The sequence below is a fragment of the Perna viridis genome, chromosome 11 (assembly GCF_037379345.1).
Source record: "Perna viridis isolate PV_CMFRI_1.1 ecotype Kerala chromosome 11, ASM3737934v1, whole genome shotgun sequence".
Classification (NCBI taxonomy): domain Eukaryota; kingdom Metazoa; phylum Mollusca; class Bivalvia; order Mytilida; family Mytilidae; genus Perna; species Perna viridis.
This window is the reverse complement of record NC_142455.1, coordinates 27344102-27368548: the sequence shown is the minus strand read 5'-3', so window position 1 is coordinate 27368548 and position 24447 is coordinate 27344102. Positions and strand designations below refer to the sequence as shown.

General features: G+C 32.2%; 2 protein-coding genes across 2 annotated transcripts; one reads left to right on the top strand and one right to left on the bottom strand.

Moving 5' to 3' along the window:
- Positions 1-313: 313 nt before the first annotated feature.
- Positions 314-10691, bottom strand: LOC148603564 (uncharacterized). The gene is made up of 5 exons (XM_088552024.1): positions 10542-10691; positions 5438-5631; positions 4215-4360; positions 1082-2247; positions 314-443 (listed from the first exon to the last, which is right to left on the bottom strand). The coding sequence occupies exons 1-5, from the start codon at positions 10653-10655 to the stop codon at positions 396-398; spliced, it is 1668 nt and encodes a 555-aa protein (XP_088408150.1). The 5' UTR covers positions 10656-10691; the 3' UTR covers positions 314-395.
- Positions 10692-10839: 148 nt separating this feature from the next.
- LOC148603563 (dephospho-CoA kinase domain-containing protein-like) lies at positions 10840-17154 on the top strand. Its single transcript, XM_088552048.1, has 4 exons — positions 10840-11011; positions 13097-13300; positions 14115-14202; positions 15180-17154. The coding sequence occupies exons 1-4, from the start codon at positions 10897-10899 to the stop codon at positions 15460-15462; spliced, it is 690 nt and encodes a 229-aa protein (XP_088408174.1). The 5' UTR covers positions 10840-10896; the 3' UTR covers positions 15463-17154.
- Positions 17155-24447: the final 7293 nt, after the last annotated feature.

The following is a 24447-nucleotide window of genomic DNA, read 5'->3' as shown; positions in this document are numbered from 1 at the left end:
CACTAGGAACTGAGCAAATCTTGTCAAGACCAAACTAAAGTGTTCTCGAGTTTATTGTATATGTGGGCAGAAGAATAGACAGCAGTATTCTATAATAGGTCCATCACAATATTGGCAAATAATAAAAAATAATCTGATGCCAAACAGATGAACAGATCAATGGACAAATGGATGGATAAGGTGAGCAGTATGACACTTTTTTTTAACTTAGTGCCTGTTTTTAAGCCTTGAGGGGGCCTGGGATTTTATGTTGAGAGAAAAATAAGAGGTAAAATAATTTACTTTTTGCAGCAGCATTCAGAGTTAGATATGGGGAAATATTGAATCATAAATTTTGTTCTGTCTATGGCTGAGCCAATATTTTATTAACTATAAAACTGAAATACATTTGAACATTAATCTTCTTTCTTGACCTTTTTCTTTGCAACTGGTCCTGCAGAGAACTGAAACACAAAAAAAAGGAGCGTAACACAACGACTGAAAATGTATACTGTTCAAAGGGTGATAATCCATACCAATGTATTAACAACGAAATCAGAATACAGCAAATTTGTTTTAATTTGAATTAAAAGAAGCCAGCTAATTGGGTGGTTCTCTGTCGGCAGTTCAGGTTATTTTGTGCAAAACTAATTTGGTACTGTGGCATATTAAACTTCAAATTGGTCCATATCAGGATTGGTATCAACTAACTTAATTGGTCCATATCAGGACTGGTATCAACTAACTTAATTGGTCCATATCAGGACTGGTATCAACTAACTTAATTGGTCCATATCAGGACTGGTATCAACTAACTTAATTGGTCCATATCAGGACTGGTATCAACTAACTTAATAGGTCCATATCAGGACTGGTATCAACTAACTTAATTGGTCCATATCAGGACTGGTATCAACTAACTTAATATTTTCATTAAAAATCAATTTGCAGTTAAATAACTAGACCCAAAAATGGTGAGTAGAACGAAAACTTTCTTTGTTTTAAATATTGTTCACCAACTTTTGGGTGCCAATCTTTGCTTAGTTCAATGGGGTAAAATGGGGTTGAACAGAATTTCCTGTCAAACTGATATTATACATACTTCAGAGAGCCTTTTCCTAATTTCAGTGACTGTTGTTTCAACAGCTTTCTCCGTTGGTAACTTTACTGGTTTCTTATATTCATCTGGTACCTCTCCTGGTCCCTGTGTACTTCCTAGCATAACAGCATTCTTACGTAATTGTTGATCAAGTTCGTCATTATCTTTTACTGGAGCTTGAGTCTTGTTAGGTACCGATTTTAGTTTTGAAACAGACAGCATCTGTCTAGGAATGAATTTTGGAGTTGATCCTGACTTTTTAAATTCCTTTATGATTACGTTTTCACCTTTCAAAACAGTTTGTTCGGTCATTTTTTGATATTTTGGATGATTCAACTTTTGAATACTTTTAAGGGATTCAGAAGATTTATGCTGTTCAGAGTACAAACTCACAGTTTTAGTTTTATTTTCATCCTTATAATTCATTCTCACAGTGCTACATGTATCTTTCTGCACACTTTGAGAAAAATCCTTTGAAAATGTCTGCTTCAAATAAGAAGACCTTTCATTATCAGTTTTAACAGTTGAATCTGTCCTTGCATTGCAGTTAGTTTCACAAGGGACACTGTGTGAATTCTTCTTACAAACTCTTTCATTTAATATATATGTGGTTTCATTGTGTGAAAGTCCATTTGAATCAGTCCTTGCGTCAAAATCAGGTGGATAAGGAGCATTAGCTGTGGGAACCCGAGCAAAGTCATAATTCTGTTTATGGCTGTTCAGCCTTGAAAAATTTGGAAAAGGTTCCCTCATCGGTGGAGGAGGTATCACAAAGGTATGCTGGGAAGGATCACTGTATCCTTGATAACCAGAAGTAAATGGTGGCGCTAAGTTCTCTAAATGTTGTCCTTGATCGGTCGTGTTTACTGGCAACTGATTCTGAAAAGTGTTGACAGCTGAATTGTTAATATGATGATCAGAGAAATGACATTGATCAAAATTTCTTGTCTCTGTTTCAACTCTGTTGTTGCTATGGAAGCCATATTGAATTGATGCAGAGTATTTATTTGAATCATGAGTGATAGTCTGTTGCATATTTGGTGAGGAAGGAATTCTACTCTCAATTCGTCCTGTCATGTGATTTGAAAAATTTAGTGCCTGATTTGGTGTTTTTTCTTGGTGATTAGTCTTTTCATCTATGTCTGTTTTCTTTCTACTGTTATCCTTTGCTACCAAAACAAAAAATAAAACATGGAGTGAAAAATACATATTCAAGTTTTTTTTTTTAATTTGCTAAATCATGTTACTAAAAATAATGAAAATTTTAAAACTCCACAACAAAAATGTGATTTAATTTGTGAGTACAAATTTCTTGGCGAGTAAAACTTATGTGACTCATGAAGTTAGTGCAAAAACATCTACATATAAGCTAAGAATTTCTTTAAAACAGTAAGAAATTTTAATTCAAGGTTTTACCAACTTCCCCTCAAAACACAAAATTTCTACCTGTCAAACAGTACTGGTAATATTTTTACAATATATGTATCACAAGGTGCAAAAAATGTTGATGGTTTATTGTATTCCTTAATCAACTAAATTCTACTTTGAACTTCAAGGTACAACCACCAAGAATTAAAAAAAATAGTTATAAATTGGTAACTCATGTATATTCAAGAGAAGTGAAGGTGGTGTGCAATTTGACCAAAGAGAGATAACTCTAGCACTTCCAGGTAAGGCAGCAATTTTGCCTTTGATTATGATGGTTAACTGAACAATTGACAAGAAAATAAAAAATGTTCAAACATAGATTCAAACACCTCTTGAAATGATAGACAGTTTACACTTCATCAATGTAATTAATATAAGGCCTATCATTTGTTCAACATCCCATTCTACTATCAGTTCTGATGACCTTTCTGATCAGTCAACCAGATTTTATCTGTCATGAATTAGAAATCATTACTAAAAGGGAAAAAAACCAGAGGATTTTGAAAAGGTCATCTGAACAGAAAGTAGAATGGAGTGTTATGCAGTGACTGAATGGGACAATTGATAGGTCTAATTTTAATCAGATTGAAATATCATCTTCAATTGTCTATTCTAAAATGACCTCCTAAAAAGGCTTTGAGACCACAATTGTGGTTGATTTACGACTGCTATATGAGCAGCACAAAACTTATTGGGCGTGGCTTGTGTGTGTGTAAATTACTGCCCACCTTAAATCATGTAAATAAACACACATAACATTCTGATGTGTATCAGCTGTTATCATTCATTTCAGTAGTGTGAATGAACATCAAATTCATATTCAATAAAATATTAAATGTATGTAATACAAAAGATATACTATATTCCGTAAAAATCATTTACACACGTACACAGTAGCACTGGCCATGTGCACCATCATGTTTGAATACAAAAAATAACAATTGTCAATGAATGAAATGTTGTACCTGCCCATGTGTGAACACTGTGACCTTACATGCAAACAACTATTGGCATAATTAACATGGTGTTATCTAATTCACCCTTTCCTACATAATAAATAATACAAAGCACTACGTTTCAATAGCGACTGACATAGCATAAAGAGTACAGCCAAATAAGGACAAATATGGCCGGTCTAAGGTTACCGTAACAGGTCAATAAAATGTAAAAAGTACCATAATTGTCCTATTAGAATCAAAATAAACCACAGAAACTCCAGTTTATTATTGTTTTACCACAAGCTGACCATTTATGATGCATTATTTTACCCCTCTGGATAGCTACATACCCCGTTTCACCAGATAATGGTAAGACCAGGCCCCGGCACAACAAAACATGAAAAATTACTTAAGTCTGTGAAGATTCTCAACTGTTTGTGACATCATCAATATCAAAAACTTTTATTGGAGTTACTATAGAAAATAAAAATATTCTCAGACTTTTTAAGTATTGTTTAACTTTTGAGGTGCCGGGCCTCTTTAATCTCCTGAAGTTAAATATTGTACTAATTGTACAGATTTCCTGATTAATGGCAAGATAAATAAACAAAATAAATATTGTACTAATTGTACAGATTTCCTGACTAATGGCAAGATAAATAAACAAAATAAATATTGTACTAATTGTACAGATTTCCTGACTAATGGCAAGATAAATAAAATAAATATCATCCAGAGGAAACAACCCAAAAATGTTAGCAAAAAAATACCAAGAATCCTTAATCTTGCAGCTATTGTTTTTCTCCTGTCTTGCAACTTCTCTCTGGTTTCCTCAACACTTTCATACTCTGGTGCATAGCTCACATGTAGAACACCTCCAAAGAAGGACCAGTCATCAAGCTTTTTCTTTGCATGCCTATTAAACAGAAAAAGCAAGATTCAAGGCCAGTAAGGCAGTAAATAAAGACCTCATTTTATATATATAATTTTTTTATGAATTTTCCTCTTTTTAGGTTTAGATGCAATATGCAGATTGAAATGTACTCCACGTGTATAATGGTGCATACAACTGAAATAAGCAATAACAAATTGGTTTTTGGCTATCAAATGAGTCAGAATAATCATACGGGTTTTTGAAACACAAAACTTCAAACAATAGACAAAAATACTCAGACTTATCCACTTTCTCAAAAATTTCTACAGCAAAAGTTCTAAGGCCCACTCTAAAAAAGCTCATATATGTACATTATTGTAATACAATGTTTATAAGACAACAAAATAAATATCATTGAGTAATAAATGTTGAAAAAAATAAATTCAATAAAAAAATCTTCATATTTATTTCAATTTGATCTAAAGAAGAAATAAGCTATTTGCTGTAAGGGTTCATATTTCAATAAAAACAACATTAGCCTAAAGTAGTAACATGAACTTGACATAGCATTTTTTTATGGTGTATGATTTTTAAAATCATTCTTCGAAGGTGGAAAAAAAAGCATAAAGAAATGAAAATTTTGTGAAAATCTTTTTTTGTAAAATTCATATATCAAATTTTTATACTTTGTTTTATTGTTGTATTCCCACCACTGTCCAAAGTAGGGGGAGGGTTGAGCACTCACAAACATGTTTAACCCTACTACATACTTTATGTGACTGTCCCAAGCCAGGAATCTGTTGTCCAGTGGTTGTTGTTGTTTTTTATGTTCATTGTTATTTATTTTACCTTTTTTTTCTATAGATTATGTTGATTTTTGTCTTTTATGAATAGTTTTACATGATTTATTTTGGGGGCTTTTACTGATTGCTGTGACCTGTAGAAATTTAATTGTTCATTCCTTGGCTTTGGGTGGATGACTGTCTCGCTGGCTATCATACCATATCTCCTACTTTTATTTATTCAAAATCTGTTAATTTCATTAGCCAAAGGTATAAAAAATGTATGTCAGAATTTGCTCAAATTATCAACCACAACCTATACATCTGTGACATATACCTAGCTGATTGGATCCTTCTAAACTTTACCAGAACCACATCAGTAAACTTATCGGCTGACGGGAATTCATCCAGTAGACGATACTCCTCTACTGCTCCATGTATAGCACATAACTTGATCAGCTCATGGGTGGTACCCATTGCTGGAACACCTTGGAAAAGCAAATATCTGGATTCTTGGTTTATTGTGAAGACCTAAATAATAGTATAAAAAACAAAGGTAAAATATTAGGCCACATTTCAACCAGTTACCTAATAAATAAAAACAGTACAATCTTCTTATCCTATAACAATGCAAAATAGCTATACATTTTGTAGCTATAAATACATGTATCTGCATTAGAATATCAGCCCTTAATATAAATAAATACTTTTATTCAGGGCTCATGCTACTTGAGAAAAACAGGGAGAAGTGACTTCTCTTTCAGAGAGAAACTAGGGAGAAGTGGGGATGAACAGGGAGAAGTGAAGGCATACACACATTATTTACTAATGCTTTTTTTAAATTATATGTGTTGTATGTTACTTACATGCATACAATATAAGCAAGCATTTTCATATATTCATTTGATCACTCGTGCAAAGAGCGCTTGAGGATTTAACTTGTGCGCAGAACTAGTTCCGCACACTTGTTAAATCCAAGCATTCTTCAGCACTCGTGATAATATTTTAGTTATTCACTCTTACGAAAGGATTTCATAAAAAGCAAAAATTTTTGAAATTGTTTTCGTCACTTAAAATTTGAAAAGGGTATAAAAAATATTCCATACTCCAGATAAATTTTCGTCACTTTATATATATATATAAATGTTAAAAACTGTCAATTGAAAATTATATAATTTCACCTGGCCTTACTGACAAATTATATATACACTGTAAATAATTTACTAACAGGCTATTATATTAAACAGTGACAATCACACCAAATAAACAAAGGAGAACAACCCTTCAGTAGAAATACTTTTCTCAACTACATTCCCACCTGCCTTGAGGATTATTCACTATTATATTGTACAATTGCACAATTTCTCTAAAATCAGTGTAATCATTGTATTAAATTTTTCTACCCGAGAGGGGCCCATGATTGGCGAATAAAACTATTTTATCTTATACTTTCTTTAATAGTAACAGTATGTTGAACTTTGTATGACTGTGTAACATGTAAAATGCAGTTAAACAAAATTTTAACAATGGTACAATTGTACATGTGTACTGATCATATTTCAATTCAGTCGGACAAGATCCAAAAAAAAAATCCAGGTCTGGATATAAAAATGTACATGTACTTTAATATACACCCCCTGCATTCATGACCACAGATGAAATTGAAATAAATCTGTCAGTTTCCTATTTCCAAACATTCCAAAATATTGATTATGATATCCCAATATTAAAGGATCACAGACCAGGGAATAAAATATCATTTCTGTTGGTATAAAACTCTTCATTATCATAAGCGAGCTCACTCTTAATGTATAGAAATTCTTCTAAAAATTCATCATACTGACTATTGAAAAACTTTCGTCCAGGCAAAACACTACATAAGGGAAAATTGAAGCTTCAGAAATATTAAAAATGCAGGCTACATAAAACATTCAAAAGTTCTGTTATTTTTTTTTTAAACTACTTCTGGTTGGAAGGACCTTGATAAAACCCTTCAATATATGCCAAACCCAGAATAGTTTTTCCAGTAATTTTACAAATATTTGAAATTACCTTTGCAGTCCACTTATTACAGATGAAAAATTCCCTAACAAACTTGGCAAAATGATAAATACATGTAGCATGAAGTCTAATTTGTTGAAAATGGAACCTGATACTTTTGCTTCGGATTTCACTGGCACTTAAGGCCATTGTGTTCTTCATATTAATTTCTTCCCTTTGGTACACGCAGAAATGTGTAACCTGTACACATACTAAATTCTCTGTACCCAAATCACTACATTGCCGATTTTTTTCTATTTATTTTTAGGAATTTTATACTGAAACTTGGCCCTGAAGTTCTGAATGATGTTTTAAGTATGGTTCTGCCTAAAAACCAGGCAGGTGATGATTCATCATATCTTCAGATAATCAATGAAACTGTATAAATACAAAATGTACATTTGTTAGGTCCTAAAACAACTCTTCCTATGTTTATGTCCTTGGATCTCTATTTATCGTGAAATATTTTTTTACTTGTTGTTGTGTAAAAATTCTTGTGTGAAGTTTTTCTTCACTTTTTTCTGTATTAGAATATAACCAAAATCTAAGTGTTAATATCTCCAGTGGTCAACTTTCATTTGCACTTTTACTTTTGAATACCGTTTCTATGAGGCCTACTGAAGGATTTCCAATAAAAAAAACATTTGGGTTTTCCTAAGTATATTGAAATATTTTTTTGAATTTTGTAATTATTCTAATGGGAAATTTTCCCCTACTTTTTCTGTAGTAGATTATAACCAAATTTTAGGTTTTATTATCTCCAGTGGACCACTTTTATTAGCACTTATATTTCCCAAGGAGCCCTAAGGAGGATTTGCAATAAAAAATATTTGGTATTAAGATATGCATGGTTTTAAGGCAGAGCTGTACTTGAATCAATTGAAGTTAAGTAGCATTCCACATAAGAATCATGCAAAATGTGATTCATGTTTGGAAAGCCTACATATTTTTATTTTGGATATTTTGTTTAAAATATCATAATAAACAGAGAGTAACATGTCGTTTTTCATATAACCTGTGTTCATAGGAGATAAAAATTATATAGAATGCACTGTATATTTCAAATTTTAGGGAGATAACTCTGTAAATGACATTCAAATACAATAGAATCTACTTAAACATTTCACAATAAAGACCAATAAAACAACTTAATTACAAAAATAAAATTATGTAGCCCTTTTTAGGGTGTATCACATTTTTCAGATTTTGCATGATTCTTACAAAGACAGCTACTTAATACTTAATAAAAACATTTATGATATTTTCAAACTCGGTTGATTTTATGTTCTCAAAAGTCCTGAAATGTGTAATCAGAAGTTATCATACCAAACTAATAATTGACTATTTCTCACTTTCCAGTCTGAATTTTAAGTTTTTTTTCTGGAATCATTCAGAGGTAAAAACTTCCCTTTAAGACTTTGGATTTTTATATTGTTTTAAAAAGAAATATTGGAGTTCGAATTACATACCGTGCTGTAGCATGAATTTCTTAGAACAAAGTTTTATTTGAGTTTGGAATTATTTTGGAATTTAGAATATGAGTATTAGAACTAATTTGTACAATTAACTTTTACTTTGGGGTTTAGTTGTGCTGACAGTTGCAAATTTCTTTAGGTCTCACTAACCACTTCCGGGTCAAATGGCCACCCCCCTATGTAGTACCAAAAACACACTGAACCTAGACATATGCATTGTAAGTGCATTATTTGTGTGTATTATGATTAAAAGTAGTCAAAATGAAGCTGAGAATGTGTACTTTAAAATCATATATGTAATTAACTACAAAAGTGTATGAATATTGTTTACATGTGTGAGTAATTTGCCTCCATGCTGTCAGTTAGCAGAACAGGTAAAAATGTGGATTTTCAGTAATATTTATTCAAGTAAATTTTGTGAAGAATTTCTACTATCATCGCACCATTAGCATAATGATTTTGGAAGCCTTATTTTCCAAGCTTCGCAACGGTATGCAACTTTAAGATGTCATTTGTCCTGGGAATTCACAGTGAGACTTTGAAAATTACTTTTTTAACATGTAAAGTAATGGAAACGTTAGAAGTGGTTAGTGAGACCTTAATTATAGGTCTATGATACATGTATAGGAGAGCTCTTCATGATGTCATCACTTACCTGTGATTTGGTTATGGTTGGCAAAAAATCCATTACATGGTATAGGGCATCAACTTTAAATAATCATAACTTTTTCATTTTTAAAGATAATTGAAAAATTCTTTTGGTTCCCAAAATTTTTAATAAAATTTTTTTAATCCATGGAATTTTTAAATAAATATTCAGTAATTTGTATATATGTGCATAAGATTTTAAGCGAAGCGGTGTGAGCTCTATGGTTATATGTGTACTTTCTAAATTTCCCTTAAGGTTCCCCAATATACTAAGAAAAAAAAGTCGTGTCCCGGAAGTAACAAAAAGTGACTGTCCTTATGGAGAAAATTCATCATTACCTTAAATCAAACAAATAAAAAAATATAGCTTCAGATTACGTTTCAATAAAAATAAATTTATCTTATCTGATAGTTTTCAAGTCTTTTTCTAATTTGTTTTACATATTCAAAGAAGTGAATGTTATGTTTTTAAAAACTTCGGGAAACACATGGATGTACGTATGTGTATCTCCGCTGTTCCGCTGTTGCTGTTGTCAAGAACCTAACCCGCCTTGGAAAAAAATATAACTCCGATTATATTATCAAAATCGAAGCATAGCTTTTCTAAAATAAAAAAGGCAATCCTTTTCTTGTTTTGAATTTGCAGCTGTCATCTGAATTTTCTTTACATCACATGTGTAAAATACTCCCACCATCCGCAGAAAAACTGTAATATCTCCGGTATCTGTACAGATTGATCTAACAGGCCAAAACTGAAATGGATGTTGCTAGAGATGCCTTAAGGGATAAAAAATGTAAAGTATTGCGAAGTGCTATAAAGTTATTGACCATTTTCAGAGTGAAGGGAAAGGGGGGTATGGGGTTTGAATTTTTTTTATTTTGAGGGGGGTGGGGGAATTGTTCAAGTTATTCATTTATTGAAAAAAACTCCCCCATTATATAACAAGACAGATTTTCAAATAGAAATATTGATTTTGCTTACTACTTCAATATACATGAAAATATTGCACTTGCGAAGCAAAAATTTTCAACCCAGTTGCCCCCTTCAAGCTCTTTGCAATGTCCTTAATTATTTTTACAAGTCTCGCACAGACGGTACATGTATGGTAAAGCTCACGGAGCTCGCCGATTTAGGCAATGCCTACCCCATAATAACTTTAAACGAAAATACATATTTAAACAAAAAGTAAATGAATTTATATAACAAGGACCCCTCCACGCAATACCCAAAAGTAATCAAAACTATATATATATATATATAATGCTTTTTAAGTATACTTTGACAGCCTTTGCATTCCTCCCTTCTCGATAAGCTGGACGAGTACAGCATACTTCTTGACGAATATGCTGAGAAGGAATTTCTAATCCTATTTCATTCATAGGAGCTGACATCTTGTATAGTACTCTTCAGAAACTTGTGTTGTCGTACCATTCTAAAATCTATTTCGGTACTTTAGCTTTATCTCGAAAGATATTGAAACATCTGTTTACTACAGATATAAATAATTAACCGAATGGACCGTCTAACTATTTTTTGATATTGATGAAAGTATGCAGGAATATTCATAGAATTATTTAGTCCGATTTTTAAATGGTCCGAGAGGAATAGTGAAGGTCAATATTTAGAGCGACAATGTTTTTGGTTGGACTAACTGGTGGAGTTGCGACAGGGAAAAGTACAGTTTCCCGAATTCTGTCACAAGACTTTGGTTGTTACATAGTTGATGCAGATCTAATAGCCAGAGAAGGTATTTTGAATAAATGATTGTGGTATCAATATTTCCCTGTTTCCTATGCCATGCCATGAAGGCATGATGCCATTGCCATTGGGCATTCAAACAACACAGTCCTAACGTGCTCCCACTAAGAAAAGTGCAGCCCAACTCAAGGGCAGATCAAGGATTTTAGTTGAGGGTGTGTAATTAGATTTAAAGGCATGGTGAAGTGAGACACAAAAATTATGGAGGGGTAGTGAAAAATGCAAAATTTAAGGGGTGTATGCTAGGTCTGCTGTATGCAAGTTGTTTCGGCCACAGTATATTTTGTTCATACATTTTTAAAATATTGTGTACAGTTACAAATATTTCATAAATTTGTATTTAATTTTAAAAAAAAGATGGATGACTGTGGTAAACTTATAAAAAAATAATACTAATTGATTTCAAAAAGAGTAATTTACATAAGTAGAAAAAAAGATAAATAAACAATTGATAAACATAAACAAATAATTAAATAAATGTTAAAAACTACTGAGGGAGAAAACACCAGTTTATGTTTAAGAAAGTTTAAACAATAAAGATAATTCATAAAACAACTTGAACAATTACCCAAGCAGTGTACTCAAGCTGAAAGGGTGGCAAGATAAGAAAATTTCTATGACTTTATTAGCACTCCTATACTTTCATAACTATTTACAGTATACCTGAATTACATGCATTTTTGCTCTCTGCATTTATTATTCCACACTTTATGACTGATTATAGATAACATTTCTTGTTTTATAAATGCTAAAGCTGTTTATGCTGGTGCAATAAAGTTTCTTCTTCTTTATAAGTTTATAAGAATTATTTTTATAAAGTTTCTTTCATGTAACATAAAAAGGATTCCTAAATGCTGATCCATTTTTCACCATGTCGTTTGGTTGTGGATTCTTAAATGCTGATCCATTTTTCACCATGTCGATTGGTTGTGTTTCACACAAACAGCATGTCCGAGCATAGGCAACATGCACTGCAGTGGAACTGTGAAAAATGGCAGCATAACATATTTCCGGATGATCAACTATAAATCGCTCATCTGGAGTGGAAGGTACTAAAACTTCAAACGATATTAAGAAAAGTATGCCCCTCTGTTGCATTAAATCAGGAATTAAAAGACAACAGAAAAATAAAATGCATCAATAAAATGTAACACATTTAAAAAAAAAAAAAAAAAAAAAAAAAGCAAAGATTGTATTAAGAGAACTGTGTAAATTTATTCGAATTATTGATAACTGGATTCTCTCTAATGTGCTTTTAAAAAATTTCACAATGTTCAGCATATATTTATGTATAAAAACAGGGAGTGTATATTAAATATAAAGTCCCTGATAAAAGGTATACAAATGTAGTTTATTTCACGGTTATTTAATATCTCTATATATAAATTTTCAAAATTTCCCATGTGACTTCTGTAAAAACATTTTTAGTTTTTTAGCTCACCTGGCCAAAGGCCCCTACCCTTAATCTGAAAAGAATTTTACATAGAATACATTGGCTAATGGAAGCAAAATTTCTGCAAGTCCACCGCTATTTTGGCTGGTGAGCTGACCCCAATTTCGATGACTGGGAAAAATAGACGGATATAAGGTCGAAGCTTTGATTAGTTATTCTGGAGGTACAGTACAGGAAGAGACATACAGGAACTGATCACTAAAATAGAGGTACACCACTCTTAGAGTGGTAACTAATAATATTATTGTTTCTTTAGATTCCTTACATATTCTTTTTCGAAGTTGTTGGGCATTACAAACCATTCAAAATTTCAAAAATTCAAAATTTGGAACTTTCTATTTGAAGAAAAAAAAGTGTGGTTTACCACTAACAGAGTGGTGTACCACCATGTCAGTGATCAGTCATGGTATGTCTCTTTCTGTAATGTATACTGTATATTGAAATTCACCAACTGTCAGTTCAATTACAGGTAAGTTTTTTTTTATACAGCCTCAAAAGAAAATTTTAGGGCACATAATGATATTTCCCTGCAGTTATCATTGTCATTGTTGGCGTCCATTAATCTAAACCAGCTGTATTAACCTGAATTGATAATTTGTGGGAAAATTTTTTTTATTGCAGTTGTTGTTCCTGGTACAAGAGCTTGGAAGAAAATCACCCAACATTTTGGAGACAATATTTTACATCCTGATGGAACCATCAATCGAGAGAAACTTGGAGCAATCATTTTTGCTGATTCCAACAAAAGAAAGCTACTTAATTCTATTGTCCACCCAGAAATATACAAGACCATGATTTGGTCAATTTTCAGAGCATTTATATCAGGTATTGCTCTCACTATCAAATATGCAGCCCTGCTAGTATACCGGTATATCTTATACAAGGGAGATCCCAGATTTGGGGTGTTTCGCTTTGTCTCTCTTTTTTTTTTTTAATAAAATTGAATATATCACTATTTACTGCTCAGCAATCACTTGACAAATGATTGTAAATTATGATACTTATATGGAGCTTTTTGTTGCTTATCTCAGATATTTATATTCCACCCATGATATATATTGCATTTGAAATATGATGGGTCTATTTAATTTTAGAGGGTCATTTTTAATTACAGAAAATGCTTTTTTCTGCACTTTGATCATTTTGAAGAAAAGAATGTGAAAACATTTGAAATGCTTATTTTTAGGTTTCCACATGTTTAATGGTGTCAGATTTTTTCCTGTGTTTATTTTTGGGCTTAATATACAAAATGCAATAGATTAGAACTTTAAAATCTTTGTTGCAATAAGATAAGGGTTAGGGTAAAATTTTCCTAAGTTGACTGGAATGTTACTTTATATGAAGTTGCTAAGTACCAAATGCCTCAAATTGTACAAAATGACACTTTTTGTCTGCCCTTAATTGTAATATTTTGTTGTTGTTGTTGTTTTAAACTGTGGTTTTTCAACAACATTCAAGTATTTGAATTATTATTGTATTTGTGAAAGTTGTTTAAAACACCACCAGCAGTATAAAAAGATTAGAATCCAAAATATTTCCCCTAGAAAATGCATAGAAAAGCAGTTGTACATACAATTTTTCAGTTGAAACGTGTCTGCCTTGATGAATACAAATCATTTTCTCATCCTTTTTTTTTTAGGTAAAAAATTTGTAATATTGGATCTACCATTGCTGTTTGAGACAGGAAAGTTGGTGCCTTATGCTTCATTTATTCTTGTTGTTAGTTGGTAAGTACTTAACAGGTATTTACTGACCCCTGCAATATAGCTTTCCCTTTATCATTTTATTTGCTCAAAACTGGTTTCAATTACTGATAGCTTTCAATGGCTTGACACTTTCCGTAACAATGATGACACCTAGGCCCAGTACATAGAAATTTTTCTTTCTGTATTTAGGTAAGTATTTTTGAGACAACCTTACATTTTTCTCAACTAAAATCAACCAAATTAAACCAAATCAAGAACAATAACTCTTGAAAAGTGCCAATTAAAACACAATCTGTATGATTTTATCTTGAAAGTGCAACAACCAGATGACAAACTACCAGTAAGACTAGTTTTGTGATCTGTCATTGTTCCTGAATTAAAATTAAAAGTGAATTCAGTGGATTTTTAAAATGCATGAATCACCTCCTGTCTGATATTTATAGACTAGCAGTTACAGTAGGTCCAACAGTTCAAGGTCATGTTACTGAAAATAGACACGCAAGTTTATACATGTAAATTGTTTCCTCCACAGAATTCAGCTACATGTATTCTTGGAATATAAAGAAAACTTTTACTGAGAAAATTTATGGTGACCATAGAGAATAGTATTGACTTTGGTGTTTGCATGAAGATTGTGTTAAATTCACTTTATTTAAAAGTGTATTTAATGACATGGGAACCATGGACAATGCTCTTATCAGCATTTCAGATTTGTCCTTTCACTCTTATTTCTGTGATACTTTTATTGTGTCAATTGTTTTATTGAAATTCTTATGGTACAAGTTTTTCAAAATTTTTACTCCTCCCTTCCCCTGAAGAAGCCAAAATTTGTAAACTCTTAGACTTATCAGAAAATAGCAGGGAACTGTTCAAGCACTAATACATGTACATGCATATGCATGTGCAGTTGCCAAATGAAAGTATGGTCCAATAAATCATTTGTAATTGTTCATAAATTCATTCGCCACTTATTCATTGTAAATTTTGATTCTTTTCAGTTCAGAAGAACAACAGTTGAAAAGACTGATGGAAAGGAATTCCTTGTCAAAAGAAGATGCTGAACAACGAATAAACTCTCAGATGCCATTGGTTGAAAAATGCAACAAGGCTACTCATGTGATAGACAATAGTGCTGAACTTGATTATACAAGAAAACAAGTTGGAATTATTTACAAAAATCTATCAAACAGTAAACTTCACTGGAGAGTTAGAATTATTCTGTCACTTGGATTTTTGTCTTTATTTGGAGTATTTAGGTTCTTAGTAAAATTTTTGTGGTGAACTCCTGTTGCAAATGACTAGCTGTATTGTTTAAATATTGTATTTTTGAACCCTACTTCACCAAAACTCTAAAAAAATATAGAAACCACCCTGTCTGTCGGTGGGGCTGCTCAATTGACCCTCTGGCCTACTCCTACTCTGACCTGTCAGGGGACCTTTCCTGACTCCAACCAGTGGCAGATCGCGTTTGGTACAGGGGTTTGGCACCACTCCTTTTTATGGGAAAATTTGTCATTTTCGTGTCTAAAATTGACAAAAAGTGGTAAATAATATCGTAGCACCACCACCCCCTTTTCGGAGGACAAAGGGCAAGCTAAGCATATGTTTAATCACAAAATTGTTTTGGATTTTATTTGTAATTTGACTCATTTTATTGAGTTAAACTGCAGCTGTAAAAGCTGGATTTATATTCTTTTGTAAGGAAATAGTGAGATAGTAAGTAAGTAATATTTATTTAAAGTTGGGTTAATGAGTACATATAACAAAGAACATAAGCTCTCAGGAGCTTTTATACTCACTGCATATAAGCATACAAACATCATACATGTTTAAAAGACACACATGAATGGAGACGTATACAAACATATAAATACACGAGACATAAGTTAAAACATAAAGCACTATCATGATACACACATGAAGCAGGTGAAACTGCTGATCAAATCAAAAGAAAACAAGGATACAGCCTATCGATATTCAGCCCTATGATTTACAGAAAATACATGAGCATGTAGGACCTGCCCATGTATTAATGAGGGTCTTTAAACTGATTTATATCTGTCTGCTTTCTTAGTTCATCCTGGAGATGTATCTTAGGGGCTGAATATCTGAAGGATTTATACCATAACAGGTCTGGGTATTTCTGCTGTGTTGGTATACCTGAAGTTATAAGAATTATTCTTAATTGATACAAGATCTTGTAAAAGTATTGGAATTTCATTATTAGGAATCTTAAATGTTTAAATGCTTATTGTTCTCAAACGTCTGATTTTAAAGGATCGGAGTAGCATTTTTTCATAGTGAGAAATTTTGTCCTGATAAATAAATCGAAGAACTCTTTTTTAAGATTTCTAAATCTTTTTAGTGTTAGCCACTGAGCAAAAGTGCCAGGCAAGAGGACAAAAACTAGAATTTGACATGATGAAAGAATAGTAAATAGTAATCTTGCTCAGGCTGTTCAAGTAATGGTTGATACGCTTGAGAACATTAAGTTTTAAGTACAGGTTTTAAATCTAATGGATCATTCTCTGCATATGAGAAAGTATTGCCATCTGCATAATTGTACAATGTAGATTTATTAACAAAACTAAAATTATCGTTGAAAAAAATATTAAACATTATAGGGCCTTCAATGGATCCCTGAGGAACACCTGTGATCAAATTCTGAAAGGAACTGACATTTTGTCCAACTTAACACATTGTTTTCTGTCACTCAGATAACTTGTTACTATTTTGGTTAAAGGCTCAACAATAGTAGGTGATGAATGGCCATATATTATCTACACCTGTAGCTTTTTTAACACTAATACTCTTTATCTGCTTTGAAACAAAATCTTGGTCTACTTTTTGAAAATATAAATCATTTATTTCTTTATTTTTCATAATTTCACCAATTTTGACAATGCTTGGATGTTCATTATTGATAATAATACTTGGACCACCTGTAGCTAGAATAAAAATTTTATCATTAAACATTTCAGAGACTTGATCAGTGATTAAATTGTCATCTTATGACAAAATAGTGTCCTTTGACACCTTAAACCTTTGTTATATTAGACAAAAGGGATTTAATAATGGACCAGAAGTCCTCAGACTTTAGTCCTCCAACACACCCTTCAACAAAATGCTGATTCATGGATTTTCGTTGGTTACATAATTTCTCTGTTTTGTATAATGTACCCATTTTCTGAAGTTCTACGTTTTTTAAACTTATGATAAAGCATGCTTTTTTATAAGTAGCTTTTCTTAGAATTACATTCATATATGGTACTTGATTATTTCTAAATACGTCTCTCTTTATGGGGGCATGTTTATCTGTTGAGTAAATTTACAACTAAAATTATTGTTTACAAGCATTATTTACATTTTCACATTTTAAAATACTATCAAAATCTATAATTGCAATATCATTTGTAAAATTGTTACTGCCGAATTCTTTAAAGCATCTTTGTTTTTGTTTTATGTTGACTAATTATAGTACAGTTTACTTGAAATGCAATGCAGTTATGGAAATCACTTAGACATGAGTGGAAATTCACAGTTTTCTTGATTAGTTTTGGTTTATCGATGAGAATCACATCCAATAGCCTTGGTTTATCGGTGAGAATCACATCCAATAGCCTTGGTTTATCGGTGAGAATCACATCCAATAGCCTTGATTTATCGGTGAGAATCACATCCAATAGCCTTGGTTTATCGGTGAGAATCACATACAATAGCCTTGGTTTATCGATGAGAATCACATCCAATAGCCTTGGTTTCGCTGTACTTTTGAAGCAGGTTGGTGTGTTAACTTGATTCGTTAAGTCAGAAATGTCAGACTCCTTTATACGCCTAGAACCCAACAATATCCACAAAACTGTATATGAAATGAACATAATATTTTATATAGTATACAGTATGAATTTATGTTTCACTGTAAAAGATTGAAGTATCAAATGCACTCTTACAGCTTATAGTATTTATATGAGCTTACAATATAAGTACATGTATTCAATTATCTTAACTGAACTTCGTCGAAAACAATTTGACTGTGAGACGTTTTTTTTTTCTTAAAGTCTCTACAATTCCTCTCTATGACTAAAATAACTCTAGAAAAACTCCAATGGAAATACTCAGCAAGTTGACTTGTGGCTCTCCATGCCCATAAACGAATCTCTGATCCTTGGACTGTGATGCCGATCAAAGAGTAAAAAAATCGTGGTACTTATCTTGCTGAAGTTTACCACAGAATAACGCGAGCCGAACGAACAAAACTGTTTATATGTACGCCCTGTTACGAATGGCTCGGGTAATCCTGTGGCTAATACACATCCCTATAACTACAATAGAAGCTTACATGTAGGTTTGACATAGAAAGGGTGAGGGAGGTAGCACGCAAAGACGGCAGGTAAGTATATATCACAGACATATTTTATACACATGCATATGTAATTAAGAAATTGGTTTCCCTCTGGATAGACAAAAACGTTGTTTCTATAGAGACTTGTATTACGAAGCATTGGTGCTGTTGTATGAGTTTCGCTATTGCAGTTTTTGGTCTATACAAAATCTCACTAGATTTAGTTTAAATGGAATCGGGTTTACTATAAAAACCATGGACGTTAGCTTCTGTTTCTGTTACATCTAAACCATGGACACTAGTTTCCGTTGCTGTTACATCTAAACCATGGACGCTCACTTCCGTTGCTGTTACATCCAAACCATGGAAGTTAACTTCCGTTGCTGTTACATCCAAACAATGTACGTTACTTTCCGTTGCTGCTACATCCAAACCATGGACGCTAGCTTCCGTTGCTGCTACATCAGTACCTAGTTCTTCTTCCGATGATAATACCTGTATCAGTAACGCGAGCCAAACGAACAAAACCATTAAAATCAAGCGTTGCCACGCTTGGCCCGAGTTAGCTTACAGTTTATGCTATGTTTTTGTCTGTTACTATCTTTATTATTTGTCAAACAAGCATGCTAAAATAAGAAACAATCACGAATATTTTAAGTAGTGTAGCTATCATACTTTGACCACTGTGATCGGTTTGGATTGTTCTTTAGCATAACATACACCCAGCTATCTGACCAAATTCTATTATAGAAATTCTTACCAGTAGCGCACCATTTCTACGAGTATGACTTTCCGGCTCAACAATAGAAAAATGAACAGATATGGTGAAACGCAACAAATGTACCATCGTATAACCTTTATAAAAATAGTAAATATACTTACCGAGATCACCAAAAGGTCTTCAATAAGTTTAAACACACTGTATATTTTATAACGTTAATAATTGTGCATTTTTCCCTTTTCATTTTGTCTAAAACAAAAGACAAAAAAAAACCTTTAAATATAATCGAATAATTGTATACTTTTGCGCTTGGTTTTAAGCGAAGTCATGTTGTTTTTTGCAAACAATGCAATTTACAGTATTATAAAGAAGGTTATGAATATTTAAAGTCACGAAATCTACATATAGCTAGCTACAGCTCTTCCTTATGGCTACTTTAAACAAGTTTATATGACAAAACTCGTAACGCATCTACCACATGCACAGATGTGGATCTAGGGAAAGCGGGAGTTCCAGGCTATCATTCGCTCTTGTTTGCAAAAATTTTACATGAAATTAACATTGTGTCGAACAAAAAGGGGTCCGACCCCTTGAACCTACTGGATCCGCCACTACTTGAAGAGTTTATTACTCATTGTTGTAAATTTGTAATGCAATACAAAACGTTTTTATGGGGGGCGGGGGGGGGGCTTTTTAAAAAAAAGAAAACATTTGAACGTTATTTTGCTTGCCATTTTCAATTGTAGAAAAAAAATATATAGATTCGTTGTAAATCAAGATCAACTAAGCGCGATTGTAAAATATCTGTAATATTTATGTTCAAAATGTCTGAACGAAGTACGGACCGATCTGTTACAATCCATTGTAAAACTATCATAAAATGATAAATTATCTAAAAATTAACATCAATTTTTGTTCACCTGTTCCTAAATTTGGTATTATAAAGCATTAAATAAACACATCAAGGAAGCCGTGTTTGTATAACGTTTCAAATTTGAAGGGGTTTGAAGTTGTAGATAGTTGATTGTTAGAACCTTGTAAAAGTTTAACTGAAGAGAGGGCTCTTACCAACGTTCCCAATGTTAGTTTCTGAAAGAAATGACATTTAACGTTTTAAGGGGACAGAAACTTTCGAGTATAATAACTGCTGGTAGCGTCCATGATAATTGAGGGTGGGGTTCAAATTGTATTGCATGGAATGGCGCACGATTAAATACAGAGAAGGCAGAAGTTCTATAGAAAAATAAAAACAATCCCGATGTACTAAGTTTTCCTCTTTAAGGCGTTTACATTTCACACCAGGAAGATATAAACGTCAGGAACAAAATATTCAAATAGAGGTATTTCAAGTTTTATACTAATAACACAGAAAAGTATGCAGAGGACATCAAAAATGCAAAAAAGTTGGTTGGAGGAAGAGCATAATTCATAATTAGGCCTAAATACAACTAAATGTTAAAAAAATGAAGCACGTGGATTCTCGAAAACATCAGTTCAGCAAATATTCGTTTTAGTCAATTACTTATCATTTAAGTCTACCCGAATATTTTATGTACGTTTATGTAAATGTGCACAGTAGAAATTATATGAACTAAATGATAGACACTATATTTAATTAATTCAAGTATTTCTCGACACTATGTTCCAAACCGCGTCAAATAGTAGAAAAGTAATAAAAAGTTTAATTTGTCGAAAGCTTAATATAATAAATGATCATCTAAAAAGAAAGTTTATTCACACTTACCTTGCTTATAATCCTAAAAGTGTAGTCTTTATACTGTGTTATATAATCCTGGTCTACCTCGGAACATGTGAATTAATACAGGAGAATCCTAAATATATATATGCAGGGACACGAAGTGAGAAAACGGGCACCTGTTAAAGATCTGTATGTTATCTCCACTGTTAAAAATCCGTAGTCTTAATTTCAAGTCGGATTTGTCTTAAATTTTGCCAGACTGTGTATTTCGCATGGTCCCCATTTTTATTGCTCTACAGATGTTTTGATAGGTTATCACCCCTGTTTTTCTCACCTGCTTTTAATAATCTTTGCTATTTTCTTGTTTTGATTACAATAAAGATCTTTTGAGTATTATTTTTATGGATGTGTCTTGTATCAGATAATATGAAGTCATAGATCGAGCATATCGTATACTTTGATAGTATTATGTGTCAACTAGACAAAAGATGTAAAATGTACATGCAAGGTAGAATATGTTTTTCGATATATCCCACAAACGACCATGTATATGATTTTCTCCCATGATGTATATGTTAACATGTAATTACTATTATTCATTCGGATTCTTTTAATTCAGAAGTAGTAAATAAATTTTTAATGCGTAGATTGTGAAAGATGCTATGCTATTGAGCCATGGTATTTAAATAATTTTTGACTGCCAGGGCGAATCAAGAATTTAGGTTAGGGCATAAATAGAATTAATAAGTCCCAGATAAGAGAGGGTAGAAAATATTTATGGGTACGATTTTTTGAGAAAAAAAAATCAAAATTTCATGCAAAAAGGGGGTCTCTATGAATCTAGCCCCTCACTGAAGTATTTCCATTTTTGGTATGCGATATCAATATTCCATGACTAATATAAGTACTTCAAGTGTTCGGGAATTTGGTACGAGTAAGTTCCATGCAAGAAGTCATAGTAGAATTTAGAGGGAAGAGGGATACATGCCATCTTTCCGTAAAATTAAAATAATACGCACATTCTTTGACACATCTTTATTTAGTAGACTATGTTATTTATGGTAAATCTCAATAAAATTTATTATTAAAAATGGACATTATCTAACACTATTTCGAGTATATCCAGACAGCATATGGAGTCAATCCAAAAGACCTTATCTTTGAAGTGTTACCCTTACCCTAGAAACCTCTTATGACCACAAAAGATGAACAAGTACTCTATATCTCGATGGCACGCGTGTGAAACGTCACCCGCACTCTCAAGGCTGGGCCTTAAACATGTTGGAGATAAGTGATTGTTATAAGCGGTTTAATATATTAGTCCTTTGATCTGACGAACTTCCCACTCCAGTGCATTATACGTTCAACCAAGATCAACTATATTTGATTAAATTTGTAAACTTGGTCACTGGAGTGTAATTAAATAAAAAAGGGGGGTCGGAATATGACCTACCAGAAACGGGTTATAAATGTGACACATTGACGATTTTTACGATTTTTTAAATAAATAACTTTTCATTGAAATACGCATTTTATTTTAAAAGAGATTTATTTCAACATTTTTTTCCCGGAAGGTGGTTTTTATTTTTTTCTCAATTTATCATGTGCTTGCCCGAAAAACATCCGAAGCTCTCAATTTAATGATCATATTATATACCGAACCAAAGGATAGAACACAAGTCTGAAGGGAGATGAAAGTATCCTTTCGAGATCATTTTCTTTAATAAGATTAAAATAGAAATATGCTATTGCACAATCAGCAAATGAGGGTGTTATTTGGAACTGGATTCTCAGTCATTGGTTGTGTTTCATGCAGGTAATTTTCTCAAGTATTGTTACGGTGCCGTTAAAACGGTGTAAAATTCTTTGAAGTGTTTTACAAACACTAGACTTCTGTAAATGAAAGATAATCCGAGAAAAAAACTGGGAATAATATTTTATAATTCAATTAAAGAATACTACAGACAAATAAGTCAGCCTCATACTCTAACCAGCTCGTGAATCGTTATATTTATGGTGTATCCAGCTGCGCCACGTGACCTATTTACAATAATCTAGAAATACTGTGGACAAGATAACATAGAAATTATCCCCTTTCAAATCAACTCATATGTTCAAACCTTTAAACGTTGAATTATATATAAATCAATAATATCTGCATGTAGCCCAACCCTCCCATGAATTTTCATCTATGTCCCTTTGAGAGGTTTTAAATTAGGAAAATTATGTAAATAGACAGACAGACAGAGTAATCCTTTTACATCCCAAAATGTTTTTAATTGCATTTTATTGTGTATAACAGAGTGAGATTTATGAAACTGATTCATGTAAATAATAAGCCGGTCTATTGCAACATTTATACACCAAACGAATTTTGTAGAACTTTTTTATTTCTGGCGTACAGTCAATGCACATAAAAATTCCCTATAAACCTTATGCTGCAGATTCAGAATGGTGTAACAGATTAAACAATTTTAAAAAAAATTATATTCCATGCCAAATTTCACTTCTACCTTTATTCCCTTACCTCATTTCATTTAAGTTCACCATTTGTACCAAGAATGTTCTTCTTTGTATATTAAATGAATTTCAGAAAATATAAAGTTCCACAAGAAAGAAGTTTTTAGGTATGTCTGAAGCTGCCTGTTTCCTACTCTGAGCTGTATTTAAATACAGATTCACATCATGGAGAGGGTGCTTTCTATCTAAGTTAAAGCATCCAATATGTCATGTTAATGTTTTGAGTTCGGACCATAGTACTAAAAGAGGTTTTGGAAAGTGCAGGAACAAATTGGCCTTGGTATGTAGTGAAAAAAAAAAAGAATGATGGGACATCTTTTTTTTTAAATAGAAATCAACTATAAAACTGTTATTTTTTCTATTTTCATTACTTACCCAATTTTAGATGAAACTGATTTTGCTTTTAATTCATTAATGTGACTTTATGAAAGATTTAAAGTAGTTGAGAAAGCTGATAGAAAGAAAAAATGCAATATTCATTTTATATAAACCTGTACTTAGATATTAGATGTAGTGGTATCTATATATTTATTGACAAAACTGCACAATTTACTGATTCCAACAATATGAAATCAAAGAAAATTCTTATTTTGATCATAGGAACCAAGGTGTCAGAATAAATCACTCAGATGTCATATACATTTTTATTTTCAAATTATTCAGATAGTTAAGGGTCTTCCCATGCTGTCAAAATCTAGGACACACACATACAAACATAAAAATGTAAAAAATACATTCATACTTTGCGTAGTTCATAATGCATTTCTTTTTCTCTCTCTCAAAAATGTGTAAAATGTGATTTTCTTTCATGCACATACATTTTTAGTGATTTTAGAATTTAAAAAAAGTCGAAGGCAAAGGAAATAAATATTTCATTAAAAAACTAGTTAACTATACTTTTGACTTCTTGCAAAGGTCCTACCAATCTTGGTTCAACAGGGGAATACATTTAAGGTGAAACTAGAAATACTTTGAGCAAAATCA